This window comes from Psilocybe cubensis, chromosome 4 (genome assembly GCF_017499595.1).
Source record: "Psilocybe cubensis strain MGC-MH-2018 chromosome 4, whole genome shotgun sequence".
Taxonomy (NCBI): domain Eukaryota; kingdom Fungi; phylum Basidiomycota; class Agaricomycetes; order Agaricales; family Agrocybaceae; genus Psilocybe; species Psilocybe cubensis.
The window spans coordinates 4,017,251-4,036,720 of NC_063002.1; the positions used below are offsets into that span (position 1 = coordinate 4,017,251).

At 45.0% G+C, this 19,470-nt stretch overlaps 6 protein-coding genes across 6 annotated transcripts; 2 read left to right on the plus strand and 4 right to left on the minus strand.

Annotated features, from left to right (window-relative positions):
* Positions 1 to 1,619: 1,619 nt before the first annotated feature.
* On the plus strand, positions 1,620 to 2,630 carry JR316_0005462 (uncharacterized protein; the record flags this gene model as incomplete). The annotated part of the gene is made up of 2 exons (XM_047891220.1): positions 1,620 to 1,712; positions 1,770 to 2,630. 2 exons carry the CDS (start codon positions 1,620 to 1,622, stop codon positions 2,628 to 2,630), a joined length of 954 nt encoding a protein of 317 aa, XP_047750981.1.
* A 259-nt stretch (positions 2,631 to 2,889) lies between these two features.
* On the minus strand, positions 2,890 to 4,127 carry JR316_0005463 (Xyloglucan-specific endo-beta-1,4-glucanase A; the record flags this gene model as incomplete). The annotated part of the gene is made up of 7 exons (XM_047891221.1): positions 2,890 to 3,150; positions 3,208 to 3,245; positions 3,299 to 3,456; positions 3,515 to 3,541; positions 3,597 to 3,742; positions 3,792 to 3,829; positions 3,884 to 4,127. 7 exons carry the CDS (start codon positions 4,125 to 4,127, stop codon positions 2,890 to 2,892), a joined length of 912 nt encoding a protein of 303 aa, XP_047750982.1.
* A 1,180-nt stretch (positions 4,128 to 5,307) lies between these two features.
* JR316_0005464 (Spermidine N(1)-acetyltransferase) lies at positions 5,308 to 5,950 on the minus strand (the record flags this gene model as incomplete). The annotated part of the gene is made up of 2 exons (XM_047891222.1): positions 5,308 to 5,428; positions 5,481 to 5,950. 2 exons carry the CDS (start codon positions 5,948 to 5,950, stop codon positions 5,308 to 5,310), a joined length of 591 nt encoding a protein of 196 aa, XP_047750983.1.
* A 696-nt stretch (positions 5,951 to 6,646) lies between these two features.
* JR316_0005465 (Protein disulfide-isomerase) lies at positions 6,647 to 8,454 on the minus strand (the record flags this gene model as incomplete). The annotated part of the gene is made up of 6 exons (XM_047891223.1): positions 6,647 to 6,884; positions 6,960 to 7,040; positions 7,130 to 7,915; positions 7,969 to 8,052; positions 8,108 to 8,245; positions 8,300 to 8,454. The coding sequence occupies 6 exons, from the start codon at positions 8,452 to 8,454 to the stop codon at positions 6,647 to 6,649; spliced, it is 1,482 nt and encodes a 493-aa protein (XP_047750984.1).
* A 1,713-nt stretch (positions 8,455 to 10,167) lies between these two features.
* On the plus strand, positions 10,168 to 11,625 carry JR316_0005466 (GDT1-like protein C17G8.08c; the record flags this gene model as incomplete). The annotated part of the gene is made up of 4 exons (XM_047891224.1): positions 10,168 to 10,349; positions 10,414 to 10,801; positions 10,833 to 10,956; positions 11,477 to 11,625. The coding sequence occupies 4 exons, from the start codon at positions 10,168 to 10,170 to the stop codon at positions 11,623 to 11,625; spliced, it is 843 nt and encodes a 280-aa protein (XP_047750985.1).
* Positions 11,626 to 13,534: 1,909 nt separating this feature from the next.
* JR316_0005467 (uncharacterized protein) lies at positions 13,535 to 14,832 on the minus strand (the record flags this gene model as incomplete). Its single annotated transcript, XM_047891225.1, has 6 exons — positions 13,535 to 13,744; positions 13,805 to 14,154; positions 14,208 to 14,286; positions 14,343 to 14,572; positions 14,638 to 14,679; positions 14,736 to 14,832. 6 exons carry the CDS (start codon positions 14,830 to 14,832, stop codon positions 13,535 to 13,537), a joined length of 1,008 nt encoding a protein of 335 aa, XP_047750986.1.
* Positions 14,833 to 19,470: the final 4,638 nt, after the last annotated feature.

Here is a 19,470-nt window from a genome sequence, read left to right on the forward strand (position 1 = left end):
CATAAGCGGTTGTTGATTGTGGAAGAATCAAGGAAACGGGACGGTAGTAGGATTGGCCGCCTTATATACACAAGAAAAATTATGGTCTCACGATCACGAGGACCAGATACACCCGTGCACAGACTTGGATTCATTAACAGAATATACCTTTGTCTAGAAGTGCCTGGTATAACGATGTTCATCAATGTGCTCCAGTCAAATTCGTACATTCAGATTGCATCGCGCTCCGTAGAAAGGTCTAGCGTGAAAACAAGTCTGAAATTAAATCGCTCATATCTATAAATAATCAAGAATAATATTAACATCTCCAGACCAGTCTAGTACTCCGAAGCGTGCTATACGAAGAGTTACTGTATGTATTCTCATCCTTCTTATCTACAATGTAAATACTAATACCAGTTTATCGACCAGTCGCAAGTCTGATTTTTTTGAGTTTGCCACCATCTGAAAAGTTGTTGAATGTGATATACCCCCTCTCAGTTATGTCTGCTCCCCTCCTAGCCTTGCAGGCAACATTTTTACATGTATGTTGATAAGGGTTGATAATTAATTATCCATTCAGGAGCAATTCGGGTTCCGCAACAGTCGCTGATAAACTTGAATTGTTAGAGATTCATGCCAGTCCGCTTGAAAGAAAACAATATGATTGCTATGCACATGTGTAAGATGGGGGTATTCTGGATTGATTTTTAATACATCGCGGTTTTCAGGCACGTAGCAACTTTGCGACGGGGAACTACGGTATTCTAAAGGTTCAATACATCCTCCAAGCTGATATGTGCCACCATCAGATTCCTTATCATACCCGTACTTGCTATTGATATACAAAGAAAATGAGTTAACCGGTACAGAAATGAAACCTCTGGATCCTAAGAGACTTTACACTTTTCCAGAGTGCATAACTGCGTATGTGAACCCTGAAATACACACTTCAGGGATCACCTGGAACATTCCAAACCTGCCGACCATCGGCACATTCGATATTTGTAAGAGCGTATTCAAATTCAGACGGCCGGAAGGGGAAATTGACTTTTCGGCATTGACCGGCGAGCCACAATTGTTCTGCCGAGTTCCCACAATGGAATGAATGTCGCAAATACGAACAGCATTAGCAGACAGTAAACCTGCGCGCTTCCTGGAGCCGATGACTACGTTGTGTATCGACTTGATAAATTTTCCCAATCAGCCTCTCCGACGTCTCAGTAGTCTTATTATCTTTGATATGCTATAGGTAGGGAGGCAGAGGGCTTTGTATTCGGTCAATGCCAAAGTGTATAGGCGCTAGAATCTGATTTGACAACATGATAAACGAGCGTCTAACTTTAGTTTACATATATCTGTGTAGTAATGGGGCCGGAGCTTGACGAATGGAGATACTTTTTCGTTCAGTCATCAAGCATAATCTGTAGGAGCGGGAACTGGACCTTGCTACAGTATTGGATTAGATACCTATATCCCGCCGACAACCACGCAGGTATAAAGGAAGTAAATTCTGTTATTCAGCATGGTTTAAAAGTATAAAAGGACGTTGTAATGTGCACATTACCCATCCACTAATTTGAACAGACAGCGTCTGCTAAACGCTACATCCTCAAACCACATTTTCTAAATCGTTATTAATGTTATCGCTCAAGCTGTTACTTCCGTTGGTAGCAGTGTCGCTAACTGCGATTAATGCACTTGCATACCCTACCTCCACCAAATTTACCAAGGTATGTATAAATCATAATGTACATAACGCAACTTCAACTGACCAACCGAATCCACAGACATTCCCTCGCTCCGCCAGGGGTGATGACATTGTGAACACACCAAGTGGTCCAATTCACTCATCCAACGTACATGTCGTTCCTCATGGCTCGCTCATTCAACATGAAGCTAGCACAGTCAATGTAATTGCACCCAACGGAACCACCATCTTCTCCCTTCCCTCCAATAAGGCCCAGAGGGGTCTAAACGCCACCCAGCCGCGCGACTCTCTCGCACGACGCGCACTGCAATCAGGATACGTTGAGCTCGCGTTCTGGGGGAACACAGCGCCCAGCCCCATATCCACATTCTCCACCCTCTGGTCCGTCCCAAACGTCCCGGAAAACGTGGACGGCCAGCTGCTCTACATCTTTAATGCGCTCGAGCCGCAGTCCTTTGACGGCATCCTGCAGCCAGTGCTGCAATTTGGTGTCTCTCCAGCTGGAGGAGGAAACTACTGGTCCGTGGCATCGTGGTGGTTGTATGGCTCCGACGTCTTTGCCACCCCTGTCACCCCTGTAAGCGTAGGCCAGACTCTCGTTGGTGTGATGACACTCCAGAGCACATCCACGTCGGGCGGAAGCACGTCGTACAACTATAATTCTGTGTTCACCGGGATTCCAGCGTCGTCTCTCTCCATAACATCACCGGAGGAACTCACGATCACCTTCGAGGCGCTGGAGATCTACGGCGCGTCTGGGCCCACGGATCTCCCACGCGGACGCACCACAATGCGGGCCATCGATATTGTGAACCAGGACGGTTCGCGCCCTCCGGTCAGCTGGGAAGTGACAGCTGATACTAACGAACGGTTCTCGGTCAATGTTGTCTCGAATGCGACACCTAATGGCCAGGTTGATTTATTCTATCCTTTGCAATAAGTAATTCGACTTTGAATTAATACTAATTGCGGTGTCTGTGGAATAGGAGTACAGTAGTAGATATAACTACCAAAGCATCTGATAATTCTATTGGTACTATAGTATACAATATGACTCATATTATTGTCGTCCTGTTTTGTACAGTTGAAGTAGATCGCCTTGACATTAATTGGAGACATTTCACAACAAAACTCATATATTCATACTTGTAGTATTATTTGCACTACCTAGTCGCACGTTATTTAACGCCTTGAACTCCTTAAAGGCACTGGGAGTAGTATGGGTTGCTGTATGTGCAAGTGTACGGAGAAGCACATGCAGTGGGCCCTGAGTATCCAGTGCCACCACACTGACCGTATTGTGCAACCGAGCCGGAACCAGACGACGGGTTTCCTGTGGGGTTCCCGCCAGACGCGGTGGAAGAAGGCGTTCCCTTGTTGATAGCAACACTGTAGCTGTTAATGACGAGGTTGGCAGAACCAGTGAATGGCTCGGTTCCAGCTTGAATTGATTGAACGTACTGGAGGTAAATTGTGGTAAGTGCAAAGCATTTTGATTTAGTAAAGACGGTACGTACTTGGGAGCCTGATACACCTTGGTTTTTAATGAGGTATTCTGGAAAGGTACATATTAGATAATGTTTACGAGTCAAACCAGGGTGACTCAACGGAAGAATGGGTTCAGATCGGCACTGAAGTTATTGATGTTCCCAGATGCTGACACAAATGAGAAGACGCGCCAGTTGCTATTCGGTCCGGACCAAAGAGTCCATGTGTGTCCAGCTAGGTTAATTCCGGTCTGGATTTGGCTACCGACGGGTTGGATTCTGCGACATATTGAACATCATGGGATTTCCATATAAGATGCATAGCTTAGAAGCTTACCCTCCAAGACCAGACAACCAGATCATGCTATCAAATAGTTACAGTCAAATGTTTATTGTAATACAAAGGGTAAAATTCTTACATTTCATAAGAGGATGCACTGGATGCGGGATTTCCGGAAGAGGCACTTCCAAGCCAAATGTCGTAGCTGACATCAGCTCTGATACCAGATGATTGACTTTGGTATGTCCAGTCAAAAGTTGAAGGCGCCGATGCAATGTTGTTGAGCTTTACAAGGAGTGAGTATACAAATACAGTTAGAGCGATTCACTTGTACCTGAACTCCGAGAGCACTGTTTGACTGAACATTTGCGTCTTTTGGAATCCTCAGTTCGAGACAAACGGAGAAGGAAGTTAATAGAAACTCACAGCTTTTCACGTTGTTAGGATTGTTCTGCCAGTTCCAGTTGGTAGACCATGAGACGGATGATCCAGAGGCCGAGATGAGGGTAGAACTTTGTGATCCTGTACCACTATTTGCACCCCAAAGATTTTGGCACAAGGTATATTGTCCAGCTGGTATGCATTGAGTAGCACCGGTAATTGTTTGAGCCAAAGCAGGGCTTGTAGATATGGCCAGGAGAACCAACTTTTTAAACAATGAGAAGGCCATTGCTGTGATTGTCTGTCGCAATTGAGAACTGTAATGTGTTGGAGGTTTTCCTTGATGGTATGGCTTTTGAACAAATCCAACATTCTAGATTTCCGAATCTTTTGCGACAGTAAGGAACTGAAGAACTCTCGTTCGGAATGGTTGGTCCGTGTAGTTGGGGAAATAGCTCCAGGCGGAATATGCTCGCTGTGTGCGACGCATGGTTGAGTCAGGGTGCATGGCCACCAAAGTGGGGAGATGACTGACAGTTTAGTGAGTTCTCCCTGTCGTGATAGAGACAAAAGAGAAGAACTTAAACCGTGACACTTTACATGACATGTTTTTGCGACTCTAGACATCATGGGAGCAGCAATGATGCTCTTGCATTGGTGAATCCTATAATCTATTTTTAGTCCTGTGAAAAATAGATAGCGGAGTTTTAAACCTCGGGCTGGAGCTTCAGTGGGGCAAATTGGAGGGCGAAGGGATTTAACGCCGACAGTACCCGTACAGAACATGGCATGTGGACATGTACTGGGTGCAAAAAATGCATGATATCCTACCAGTCGTCGATTTATATGACGAAAATGGTACAACGGAACGGGACCAGGTGATGGAAAAATTAACAACGATAATACGCCGGCTCTACGATCAGCGGCAAATATTCGGATCCGAAGGATCCATTCAAGACAGCGAGGATATGGCGGGCAGGTATGTTTTCCGAAACAGAATGGATTAACTCAATTATCTTTTTCAGATTTTTTCATCTTCTTTTTAATTTTCACAACGTTCAGTCCTCTTTAACTGTTTGGCGTTGATTGCATTTTGATCCAAGACTTAGCATCAGAGAACCCAGCCAACTCCCTTTAATTTCCCTTCCTTTCCGTGTTGCCAAGCGATTAGCGCTGAGGCCCACGGCTTGGCACCTATATCAATCAAGCATTATATCCAACCTTCCTCTCTCTTTTCGACATGTTGTTTTCATCTGCTCATGTACATATACAAAATACTTGCAGTTCGCTATATTCAACATTGCACATCGACATTCATCGACTCTTGTCATCCTTCAGTTGATTTCTTTCTCATGTTCGTGTTAATAAACTCGATTATTCAATTATATTCCTCTAAGCGTTTATCTTTCTCAGCTTCAAATCTCGAGTTCTCAACTGCACGGGAACGCAATCTCTTTACATTGACAACATCAATCACGATTTAACGACCTTTCTCGCCACTCGTCAACGAGAATTCCCATTACAATGATGTCTCTCCATCCTCCCCTAACCCATACCGCTTCTCGCAGCCTACCTTCTTCAACAAATCCACTTCAAAATTGACTTAGTACCAGGTTAAGACTACAGGGAACTTTATCCGTACCATGCTTTGTACATCGTAATTGCGCGATCATTTCCACCGATCGTCTCGAGCGATATGCGATGCAAATTCAGATGGTAGAATCCATGGTGTATCAAGAACTTGGTGATCTCCTTGCCATAGCCTTTCCCCCAGAACTCAGGCATGAGGCCGATACCAAACTCTGAGTGTCTATGTCCCCTCTCCCGTCGCGATACCCATAAGGCGGCCATGCCAACAAATCTTGGTTTCTCCACATCATCTTTTCCACCTTGAGATTGTGGTATAGTTTCGACGATGCAAAACATTTCCGCATTTTTGGTGACTATACCCTGGAAAAACTCCTTCAAGCTGTCTCCTTGAGGAACAGGAAAGTCATAGGACATGTACTCGGCCACTTTGGCATTGTTGTAAAGGGAGACGATGTTGTCATAGTCGGTTCCTGGTGAGGTGTGTGCTGCTCGTAATCGAATACCGCACTCAAGGTCAAACATAACCGGTACGGAAATCAATGCTCAATACTTCTGACTACCTAGGTTTTATGCAATATTATGACATTGTAATATCAGTTGCTGCTGCCTGTATGTAATCGACGGAAGACAAATTTCACCGTATTTATTGTTAAGATTATGGTTCCTAATGCAATGTGCTATCTTACTGCGACGCAGCAAAGTGCTCATTAGCCAATACCTCGTGGCCTTCGACAATCAGATATCTGTGGGAATTAATGCCGCCAACATTCAATCACAACATGGATTTTGCCGCCCACTGGGCATGTCGGTGAGCCTCCAGCGTCGTTTTGTAAAATCTCATCATCACACTGTGCATAATGCCTGGCAGGACTTTGTCATCGATATGGATCCCGTTAAGCACGCCACGGTGGACGAGGCTGATAGGGAACGCAGTCAACACTAGGCGAGTCTTTTCCACATCAACTCTATCTCAAGGATGCCTCCTTTATAATCATTATTATATCGTTAGCTCATGAGATATGAGCTGGCAGGTTACAGGTAGCACGGAAACTTTAACTTGAAATATTCATTACATCAGTATTCAAGTTACTAGGACACTTGATTCATTTTCCGTGTTTGTATAAATGTAGAGCGCAGATATAAGTAGAGTTTAATTATAAACGTTCCTGACCTTGATCGTTGACCTGTATATCTTGTGCAGAAGCGCCTTAAATGTTTTTAGCTTCCAACGGAGAACGGAGCCTGGGCGTCTTGAGAGTCTGATACCTCGGGAAGGTCAAGAGGGTTCTTGGCGTGCATTTCAACAAATGAGACTAGATTTTCAAAGGCGTAATTGGTAGAGTCATATTCGATGAAGCCGTGAGTGCCCGCAGACCGGAACATGAGAGTGGGCAATGTCGTCATGCGGAAGGGGGTGAATAGTGGAAGCCCGTGTTCTAGGGAGTCCATCCTAGCGCTGTTGCAATGATTAGGACGTCACAAACCCCCACAACATGAGCTAAAGCTAAGAGTATGATGAGCACAGTCTTACATGACAATACGGTCCTTGATGGCAGCGTATTTCTTGCCGAGGTTATCCCAGATAGGTTCGAGGAGCATACTTTCTCTGGACCTATCATGATGATGTTAAGGACCAAATTGTATGCGTGTGTGAATGTGGGAGAGAATAAGAAAGAATGATATCGTATTGTAATCACATACCGTATATTATAAAAATGTATGAAAATATCTTTGCTATAATCGGAATTTATCTTCGCAAGGCTGAAGTTGTCAAACACTGTGAGGACAGGCTCTTCCTGGAGGTCAGGGACAGGTTGATCCTTAAGTGGACGGCCGCGCTTTCCACCGAGGTACCGCTCTACCAATTCGATAGCACGCTCAGGTGTGACACCCTGAACCTTTTGGGGCGCAAGTGGGTACTTGGACTGCCTTCCCACATTGTGGATAACAAACACAGGATAGTGGACGTCGGGGTGACTGCCAAAAATACTCGCGTCGCTCCAGACAAAATTCATCTTGGACTTGTATTTCGCTGCAATGGGGGCGATCCCGGATATTTGTGCCTCCTTGTCGGCGGTTGGGCTAGGACCGACGAACAGAATTGCTAAGGGCTTGCCGCTGCGGAGAAACACGGCGTAGTCTGACCCATCATCGTTAGCAAACACAGGGATCGCAAGGCCGCTTACCCACTCCACAAGATCGTTCATTGAGAGGGAATAAATTGGATACGGGTACTCCAGTCTGGGCTCATCGAAGGACCGATATACAACAATAGAGGGGGCGGTGACACTGGCAGCTTCGATGGCTGCCTTGTCGGTCGCCATACCAAAGAGGTAGTCGTTTCGGAGGGCGAAGGAAGCTTCGCGGAATTCGAGAGCGAGGTCGTCGGTGGTACTGGAGAGGTAAGCGATCACAACCACTTTATCAGATTTAGTGAACGCGTCGTGGTTCTCGGCTGTGACATCGAAAACAGTGCGGTAGTGCTGACTACGCCACATTTAAGGTAAGTTGAAGGTCATTGATTCAGTCGTTGGACTTACTGAATCATGTAGTCAACAATGTGATATGATTTTCGTGGGCCAGTGTAGGTTGTTGCCTCGCCATGCCGGTAAACTTTGAGAACACTGCAAACAGCGTATGGGAGGTATAATTTATCACTTCGAGTCTACTGTCACTCACGGATATACTTGTATCCCTTCTGACTGACAGAAATCAGCCTCGCGGACACAGTCCACCTTTGCAACCTTGATTCCCCTCTCCTTTAGGGCGGTGGCGGCCTGTTCATAATGCGGAGCCAAGCGCACGCAGTGGTACGACCTAGGAATTGATGTTCAATGATTGAACAAGGAGTGTAGTGGAGAAAAATCGTACATTGATGGAGCAACGAATGCAACCAAGAGGAGCGGTTCCTCCTGGACTATGGACTCAAAGGTCGCCGGGGTAAGATCAATAACATCGGAGGCGGCTTTGTTGGCAACAACGAGCGCAGCATAGGCCATAAGCAAGGCTGGCATTGAGCACCACATCACTGCAGAAAGGATGGGAAAGGAATGTAGCTAGGAAAGCGTATAATAACCAACGCCAAACCGCTTCGGAGGTATCGCAACAATCAATGTTGGATAACTACCTGCCTACGTTCTTTACCAGTACTTACGTGAGGGCTCTAAAATATAAAAAAATAGGTTGCGGCGGTTTAAGATAAATTGTAGACGAACATAGGTCAATGTTAAAGATATCTGCACTCGCAGCATTTTGTTGAGGGGGCGCAATTGTCTGGCATTTAAGTTTTGGCTTCCATGTCCCTGCCAGCGTTAGTGGAGATGATTATGTTTAATTTATATATAGCGTTAGGTACCCACGGAGAGCACAGAAAGCTGATGACAAATGAAGTGCAGACAGTGGTCAACAGGCAGAGTGGACTTCATATGAGATGAGTGGTTCGTGGTTTGCACGACGTACGCCGACAGAGGGAGGCATGAGTGAAACATGAATAAGGACACGCATCGGCAGCGCGAGGCGCAGTGCATGGGCATCCTGAGTTCTGGGATACGCAACGGCGTTGAAACTTCCGTGTATCATCTCAGCGCTCCTCTTCAACATCAGTCATTTCTCGCAGAGTAACCATTGATAATGCAAGAGCTGGCGTCGCATTGTGAGGTCCCAAAGGGCAGCCGCTCAACGGTCCATTAGGTACACAGACATTGGCAATACCCATGAACACAGACACAGACACAGACACCCAGATATTTGCCAGGTACCATTTGCCAGTGAGTATAGTCAAAGTCTAGAAGGTAAAGGCAAAGCCAGCGGTCTTGTCCATCAGCCGTATTCCTAACGTTCAGTACAGTGCAGTACGATTGAGCGACGGTTGAGCGGAATTTGCAATGCTGAGGCAGATATAGGGGCAAAGGATAAAGAGCACGGAAAAAGTTAATGGTAGAGCGGTATTCAGTGCCAGATTCAGAGAACGAATCGTATCTAGGGAGAGCTGAAATCAGAAAGTGTGCGAAAGTCCTGGTACATCTGAATCGTTTCTTGCATATTTGTCCTCCTGAACTGGGATCGGAAACTAGGCTCGGGAGTGCCTCCCCATGGACTATCAATGGATAGATCGCCTATTATCGCCTATGGGTTGCAAGAGATTACCAAGGAAAAACAGCGCGGATACGAGGTACACATGAACATGATGAGGAGCGAGCTGTGGGCAAGTGAATGTGTAATATCGAGATTGAACGAAGTGGAGGCCATGCAAGCGTCGTCACATTTGCCGTAAATGAAATCCACCGACGATCTAGACCCTCTACGCCGATTTTTACCATGTAACTTCTGAATGACCTACCGGCTTCACAGCAACTTCATCATCCAAGCAAGAAATGATTTGCAGGGAACGTGAACATTGAACTTCAGCCGGGATCCTGCGTCCGCCTTCTTTAGGCAGTTGTTTGTGTTTGGAGTAGACGGCATCGGGCTGGCTTCTCCTTTTGTGCATCGTCACCGCGTCGTCATGATGGTCTCGTCTCTATTCTATTTCGGTCTCCACCCCAAACCTCCACGTCAAAACCCAAAAAAGCGAGATAACTGACTTACGAATGTGCATGAGCCTGTAATTGTGCTGGTATCGAATCATACGACGCATCCAAACCAGTCCTAGCCTGTTTTCCGGGCCTCTCGCCGTCGTCTCGCCCGTTCTTAAATTCTGAATTCGCCACCTACACGCGTCTTATCTCTTTCCCTCCACCATGGACAGCACACCTCTCCCACTCCCAACAGATGTATCGTCCTTGCAAGCCCTCGCCCAATCCTTCGCGATGATCATCGTCTCCGAAATTGGCGACAAAACGTTCCTCATCGCTGCCATCCTCGCGATGCGCCACCCACGCATGCCCGTTTTCCTCGGCGCGTTCCTCTCGCTGCTCCTCATGTCTTTTCTCTCCGCATCTCTGGGACACCTCCTACCGACGCTCATCCCACGCAGGTGGACGCAGTGGGCGGCCAGCAGCGTTGTTTGGCGTGTTTGGTGTCAAGATGTGGCAGGAGGCAAGGGCGATGGAGGGTGGCGGGCAGGGTAAGATTGAAGAGGAGATGCGCGAGGCAGAGGAAGAGATCGAGGACGACGAGCGCGAGCATGAAGGTACAGCAAAGAGTGCCGACATACCACTGGAGAGCATGGAGGAGGGACGGCGGAGCCAAGACACCGTACCTTCGTCTCCATCACCATCATCAAAAAAGCCCAAATCATCATTGGCCGAGGGCGCACGGAACTTTTGCAGTCTGTTCCTCGGACCTGTGTTTGTCCAGGCCTTTGTGCTCACCTTCCTCGGCGAGTGGGGCGATCGCAGCCAGATTGCTACCATCGCGCTCGGCGCGGCGCACGTACGTCCTACCATTCTCTGACATATCGCAGCTAGCTAAACAAATGCAGAATGTGTACCTTGTGACTCTCGGCACAGTTGTGGGCCACTCATGTTGTACCGCTCTGGCGGTCATTGGAGGAAGATATGTGAGCACCAAAATCTCTGTCAAACATGGTGCGTCCCTCTTTCTTGCTGAGGATATTGTCTCTCACACTCTTCCTCACCATACGCACCTTTATTGCCACTACATTCCACCTTTTTTCTCCTCTCATTCCTTATATCCCATATTGTTGTCTCTCACCTTCCTCCCATCTTATGTTTATTGTACCCATGCCCACCACCGTACGCACCATTATTGCCATTACCTCCCTCCTCTGTCTCCCTCTCATCCCTCCATAAATTTTGGTCAATCTTCTCTCCCCATCCCCTCCCCCACGCACCTTCCGCCACTACCTCCATTTTCCATGTACTTCCTCAATATAATTCCCTATAACTCACTCTTCATATCCCACATCATATATCCATACCCTCTGGCCATCTTCTCGCATTCCCTGCTCTCCATTTCCCATTTCCCATTTCCCATTTCCCATTTCCCGTTCACCTCTTACCACTTACCTATTGCCGCCTACCACTCACCACATATCACTTACCACACACGCACACGCACTTACCATACATCTAAAATCGCCAACAGTCACCTACGGTGGCTCACTCCTCTTCCTCCTCTTCGGTGCCGTGTACCTCTACGAAGGCTTCGTCGCGTCAGCCCCATCCGACATCGCCATGGCAATTCCTATGCCTGTCGATGTCAACATAGACGATATTGATATCAAACCGTCGTAATGTTGTTGAGAGAGAGGATGTGTGTTATGTGTGAGTGTGAGTCGTTTGTCCGTGTGTATGATTGGTGGTTAATTGGTAATGTATAGAGATGTATGGTTTGTTGTTTTGAGTGGAGGCGTAGAAGGAGTGATATGTTATTTATTGTATAGATGTCATAGCCACGAGTGCGCATGGCCGTGACGACCCGCTCCCCCAAATGCGAGTGTAAGTGCGCGCAGTGTAAGTACGTACGTGTAGCCTTCGCCAGCCGCTTATGGCTCTGATTCTGGATGCGGTATTGCCTCACCTTTGTCGGCGCTGTTTATATCGAGCGTCCGCGCATCCGCGTTATCTGAGGATAGTGTGCTGGGTGCATAGGCAGCTCGGAGCTGTGCGTCGTTATATGGATGATCGATAGGTAGTTTTATGGAGCGTCGTTTATTGTTTGGGTGGATGGGTGGGGTATGCACGTATCGTATCGTGTTTTATCACGATCACAGTTAAAATAACGATTGCAACAACGCGACGCGACGCGCTAACATGCCCGCAGTCTAGCATATGCCTTGCACGTACCTCAGCAGATGTAAATCAATAGTGTTTTTTCAACATTGAATGGCATACTGAGGGCATATACGCATGCGCGGCACGCATATATTCTGTCGCGAAGCAGAATTAAGGAATTATCTTGCGAAACATCCAAATATTTGTTAGTAATTCAGAGACACGGAGAAAAGAGTACATATATCATTGTGTTAAAGTCAATATATGCGCGAATTTTGTTCGTTGCGCCCAATTTAATTTTCTGCTTCGAGATGGTCATCATACGAATAGAATTCATGAATAGGATACATATCTGATGATAAAAGGAGACATTGTGTACCATGAGTGGTGCAAAAGAATATCCTACGTGCTCCGTGGGTTTCTGAGGATTCAGGAACACGAAAACGATAAAATATATGCGCATATATTCGTATAAATATACGATTCGGCCTACTTTTTGAGTCTGAATATACTCAGTGGAGGCTTGAATACAGAGCGAGTAGGGCACTCACCATCGCATATATTCTCATTCATAAAGACCGGCTCGTCTCAGCTCCCGTTTACTCCAATGCTTCCCAAATTCATGACCTGTAAACTCGACGAGGAATGACGGTCAACCTTTTCTTCAAGCCGGTCAATTGCCTCGAAGTTAAGAGTAAAATGCGTCCAGGAAACAGATATATCGTGCTGCAACACATTCCCAGCTGATTTCTGATCAGAACATCAGATTGGGGAATTTCTTTGTGTAATTCACAGGATTCGGAAAGATGATTGTGGATGTAAGGAGCAAAGTGTTGAGGAGCAAAATGCGCGAACAAAGCGTGACTTCGCGAGTCGTGACTGACGTCTTCCGGGAATTTCCGAGATCGTTGTTTGGTTAACACTGCGGCACAAGCGGCATCCATCCCACTGCGTCTGCTCATGGGCACAATTAGTAGATTGAGTCAAGTAAATACAATTATGGTTCGAATTTTCGCATTGAATTATGCTTTCTGCAGAAATTTGGCAAAGATTACAACATTAAACTCTGAAAAAAAAAATCATTACGTTGGCAAGACCGAGAGCAAATAAAGGCCGGATCACACGGAACGAACACGGCATAATCATCCATACGTATCATGATGGCGCTGTATGAAAATTGAAATATGTATGGATATTTTTATTTTCTCAACATTTTGTTAGAGACTTCTGCAGAACCATCTCCGAATTGGTCAAAGGTGGGCTGGGTGTTGTCATATTCCGGAGTGTAAAGCGATCGGCGTAATTGTATTGCCTCCTCGCCGTTTTCGACTATTGGGCTCCTCAAAAGCGTTGAGAAACACTCACTTCTGAATATTATTGTACAAGTTGTATTACATGTATGCGTTCTATGTCGGTATCGTCATATGTCTCACCTCCCAAATGCTGTACTATGCTCGATCGCCAACTCCTCTGCGCCCTTTTCGCTGTCCAAGACCTGAGAGACACTGTCGCTCGCCGTGTTTGTTGCTTGAGACTGGAATACAAGATCTGTTCCCCTACTGCGCTGTGTTTTCTGATGCAAATCTATGTCGGACGCCGCGAGATTTACGCGCGCGACCATGATTGTTGGCGCCATTCCCTATTAAGAGCACATCGCGTTAATATCACTGGCTCTATGATTAGTTTTCTTGGAACTCACCGCAATTGGTATAAGTATGATTGCTGAATATCCCTGTAGCCCGAGCACTCTCGTACTACTAATCGAAGCAGGGATGGCAACTGCGACCGCCTGAACTAGCAGTGCCATTGAGTAAATGAAGACGGATTGGACGAGCATCTCGATTATCTGTTTGAATTTCCTATGCGAAGACTGTGCATCGGTGTCGGCAAGGTGGTTTATGCGGTAGGCAATGAGGAAGGTTGCCGCCAGACTGGTTGCTGCTGATAAGATGTATCCGGAGGATTCTAATCTGTCTACTACCAGAGCTTGGTGGTGCGTTGGCTCAGCCCTGGTAACAAGCAGGATAATGATGGAAGCGATAAATATCCCTGATAAAGATGATGAGTGTGGAGTGATAGGACGTGTCATTAAAGAGACATACCAAATTCAGAAAAAAGTAGGAACAACGGTAAAGATATAACTCTACTTGAACGTCCCCATACATGGAAACATCTCCATATCTGATAAAGGGTTTATTTAATCCAATACGTGCTGTCGCTTATAAGAAACTACACACCAATAGGCCATCTGCGAGCGTAAGCATGATGAATACGAAGAGATTGTTTAGTACGTGTAGCCACCTTGGTAGAACCAAGATGGCGGTGAATATATGCTCTCTAGTATCTCCGTTTTCCACGAAGAACCATCGCATAAATGCCCATTCGAAACCGAAGTTCGCAATTCCCAGAATATACATAAGACTGATAGCGTACACGACAACCTTCTTTGACGGTTTTGCTCTCGACACTGTCGCAAGAAAGTCAGTCATTCAAAATGAGGCAGTAGTCAGAAGCAAAAATACAGAAACTTACAGCAAATATACATTGTGCCTAGGTAGACAATAGTGTACATTCCTATTTCCAACCTTTGAATATTGTACATATGGAATCATATAGGGCAGGGTACGCACCAATCATGAGTGTCCCTAGCATACTCGCATTGAGACGCGAATCAATTTCCGTTTTCTGGACGGAGACATCTGGCAATGGACCTCCATGGCTTGACATTGTTAGCGGGTCTGGATTACTGGGAACCTTTCGCTAGCTTGTCCGTCTGTCTGTGTGGATCTTAAGTACATCGCTACAGCTATGAATAGCATACCTCTGAGAGCTAAAGATCGACTATATCTCACGAAATTATGGATTGACAGGCACAAAAACTCTTGTTTGACAAACTTGGTTCCAATTTGAGTGACAATTTTTAAAAGGGTTGTAGTTCGCAGAGCTGGTATAACATTTATCTGGAGGTTAATGTGCAGTCCTGGTGGAAACGAAGTGGTAATGAGTATGAGTTAAAATTGTAAACGGGAATGCAGTGAAGCACTGGTGTACAAACGACTCAGACCTGCGCATTATACAGAAAAATATATAGTAACGCGCTGGGTTAGAGTATTTAAGTAGCGTTTATATTGTGATATTGACTACGACCCTTTTATAACTCTGGTTTCCAGCTATCTGACCGCAGTACAAGCAGCTGTGCTGAATCACATCCGGTATAACGGTATATCAGGACCCCATCTGCCGAACCCACGATAACTCCTATTTTTACATCGAGTCTCTATCAAATAGGAAGAAATTTCCAACGTACCTGATACGCCTAATGACACCGCGATCGAAGTAAAATGGTAAATTTATCCTCTGTAGGTCAAGGGAAACTGGAGTAGCATGAACATGAGGATGTCCTCATGAGTCACCCCACGATGATATCTTCCAATTTCTCATTCCCTGCAAGTAGAGAATTTGTAGAAGCTTTTATGTAAGTTTCTTCACCAATCTACTTTTCTCCCTCCCTGAAGTCGATGAGGCATTATTTGAGAGCACAGATTGTCATGATCGCCCATAGCACTAACGATGATGTTATTGACTCTCAGGAACCGATTTGTTTCATCAAATTATCCAATTGTGAGAACAGTTGCAAGTTTTGCAACGATGTTGATGTTGGTGGCCTTTTTACGCTTAATACTCCACAGAGCCCGGAAAATGTCAAAACTTAAAATACCCACGACCCATTGTCAGCAGTCTGTTGTATAAGTTCTACTGAATTTCCCTGCATCTGCCACTTATATCCATAGGAATTTAGATACCGATTAGCAGTCTCTTGAAGTAGAAGTATATGTAAAAAGCAGTTGTAATGTAGTTTACATTACGAGTCTGAGCGGACGAGCAGGTGGCTGCCATGGAAACTTGATCAAGAAGCTTCATGTCCAGGCGTGGGTATTTCTCAGTACCATTACCAGTTAGACATTCGTTTTCCCGCCTTTCAATGCCCCGCCGCTTCTTTTTAAAGTATCTCGAGTCAATGCAGCTCCTGGGCCGAGTAAGAAATAAGAACCATAATTCCGATGCCCAATCCCTAGCTATATGAATCAGAAGAACAGGAAGAGATGATGTATTTGTATTGGCACTTTTGTCTAAGTCTTAAGTCTGCCATCCGGATTTCTGGCTGGTGAGAATGACATCACATTCCGGACAAGCATGACCTCGGCCGAAAAGGTTTTTGCTCTAACCGAAGTGACGTAATCCATATTTTTCCCACGCATGGGCAACGAGTAGTACGCACTCGTTCTCAAATTCATGTGGAAAGGTTCCAACCCCATCCACTGGCTCAACGTCTACAATGGCTCAACCTTTAGGCTTTGAAATTCTCTGCGGACTCCTGATCAGCCAGCAAAGAGACCTTAGACTTGCCTGAAACTTTTATCTCAACGAGAATCAGGTTGATATCAGAAGTTATTATATGAGTGTGGATGAAAATGTAACGTATCTCGACTTCTTCAGTCAATAGTAGGTGTTACGACAGTTGTAGAAGACTCTTCGAGCTGATATAAATCTATACCTTACGCAACACAATAGCTATAAAATTAACATAGCACAGCTTCCATGATTAACCAAGGCAATAGTGTAGTCGACAATATTAAAACTGCTGCCTTTCAATTATTCCGCTCCCTGCTTTATACGTCCACGGTTCTGAGGTGATCTCCACATTCGAAATTGATAGATGCTTGTGTTTCTTTGACTTTCCAAACCATTCAAATACTATATGAATACTATATGTGTATTTATATCAACGGTCCTCGTTCTGGCCCAGCGGAGTATCCTTCCAATTTAAACATGTTGCGACCCAGCCGGGGCAACTGAATAACCACCTTCTTCGATGTACTGTACAAATCTTTTGATATAATTGCCTCTCCATTTGTGGAGGTAACACCTACTCAGTGCAATAGTTTTACTCGGCCGCGCCTATCTTCCTTTCTCATACTTGATTCCTATAGATAGCCATAATATCTTGGCCTTGTGATGTATTACATGGGCATTCAGGCAGGATCTAGTTCTACTTTTCCCTGATGATCCGAAGGCAATTTTTTTTTAAAAAAAATTTATAGACTTTTTTTTTTTTAATATTAAAAAAAATTAATGGCCAGCGATATCCGACGATACAGCGCCCACCTGGACTGTTAATCTGTCAATGTTTGCTTCCATTTTATTTTTTGCTGCTTCTTCTCTCCCATCCTGTTCTAATACCCTTCCTAGATAGTATTCAGTTGTCTAGTCAGGGTGTTTTAATCGCGGTGATTCATCCGATAATCATTGTCATCATTTATCTACTCACAGAGAGATATCATGTCGTTATCTGATACAAATTGAGTCAAGCGCAACCCTGAAAATTTATCGTTGGGACTTATGACAACTGCTTCATCGCTATGACGGCCAGCAATCCAATGATATCATTTATTGAGACGCAAATAGATATAAGTGCTGTAGAGATAACGCAGTAGGCCTTATTTGAATTGGACATCTTTAGTCAAAAAAAAAAATAACACTTACCGACGGGATCTGTATCCTTTTATTACCAGTAAAGATGTGCATACATATTCGTGGATCAAATATTCTGTAGCTTTTAAAGGAAAAAAACAAAACACATGTTCGCCGGTTTGGTCGTTCTACGTTCTAAGCGCCAAAGCCCCGTCCAATCCACGCCAGAGGGTTTGACAGATGAATGTCTTGTCAGAAAAATAGAATCAATCAAGCCCTCAGGGGCTGTCAAGGGGTTCGATCAAAACGTAAGGCTTTCCTATTTTACCCTTTTTGGTTGGCTAGTACAAATACTGACGCTGGTCATTGTTTTTTTCATAACCGGCATCTACAACTGCCTCATTATGCCCACTCCTAGCAGAACTTTTCCATCCGTCATTGAAGGATATACAATCAGCGGAAGTCTCAATGCTTCAATGTTCTACAACTTTCTTATGGGTACGTTTCATTTTTCTTACCACAGAAAATGCGAGCCAATATATTTTCTGTCCAGGAATATACACACTCGTTTATTTCGTAACAGTTCATTTCTACCGTGAGTTATTTGATGCAAGTAGCCCAAGATCAACCTAATGCTATTAGAATTCAGGGTCGAAGAAGTCATCCAATACGAACTATCGGGTGGTATTGACAACAATCTCAGTGTTATACGTATTTGCGTTCTTGAGCTTTGTTTTTCAATGGTACTTCCTCGATATCTCATTCATAAACAATGGAGATACCAGAGACTCTATCTTCTGGGCATCGGAGGATGTTCCTACCTGGTTTCGGGCAATGGTTGCATTTCTACAGAACTTCACGTTTGTTATTTCTGATGGGCTATTGGTTAGTCATTCTTCTTGCTCAATTTTAACTACCATTTGATACTTCAATTGGTAGATTTGGAGGTGCTACCATGTGTGGGGACAATCCAAAAGAGTGATCGCTATTCCATCACTTCTTTTGATTGCGGAGCTTGGTACGGCGTTCAACCGTTTTGTTTGACCTGTTTACTCGAACTAAGTAGTATTGCAGCAATCTGTATTACCAGTACCATTTTAGACGCTTTGGCAGATCTTCTTACCAGTACTTCAAGTGTTGCTCCAGAACACAACCTAGCGACCGCTCTCGCGTTCATGTCGTTGGGAACCACAATGTCTGCAACATTTCTCATTGGATACAGAATCCAGACGGCTTCTGGCACTATTTGGAAATCAAAAACGCGATACAATCGCATCGTGGCTACTATTCTTGAATCATCTGCAGTGTATTCAGTTGTCCTTTTCTTGTATGCCATGGCTACTGTCATCCCACCGTTTTATACCGTAGAGTCCCCGTTATCAGAGGCGCAGTTCTATATTGCAGCGGCACTATCTGTTGTATCGGTACGTTGTACATAAATTGCTACGGGACATGATAAGCTGTTGTGCTGATGTGCGATCTGTCTTGCATCAGGGAATGGCACCTACGGTCATGGTGCTGCGACTCGCTATATCTAACACCACGGAGAATACAATACCCTCTAATGCAATTCCGCATTTTTCAGGGTTGAATTTCAATAATTCCCAGGAAAATAGCAACGTAACTGGCAGTATCAACATTGACGGTCCAGGGAAAAAGGATAACTCCTCGGTGAACGGAGAAGTACAGAAATTAGACCGATCCCCCAGCAGCACGGCAGCACAGAGCATGGTATAATCTTTATTGATTTCGTCGCTTCCATTGGCTTGGCGGGAAGAAAGCTGAAGTTTGAAGCATTTATAAAATTATTTAAAATATACTCGAACTCACTCATTCATTTCTTGAATGAAGTGGTTTTTTCACAATTTTACTTAGATGTAGTGACATTGACAA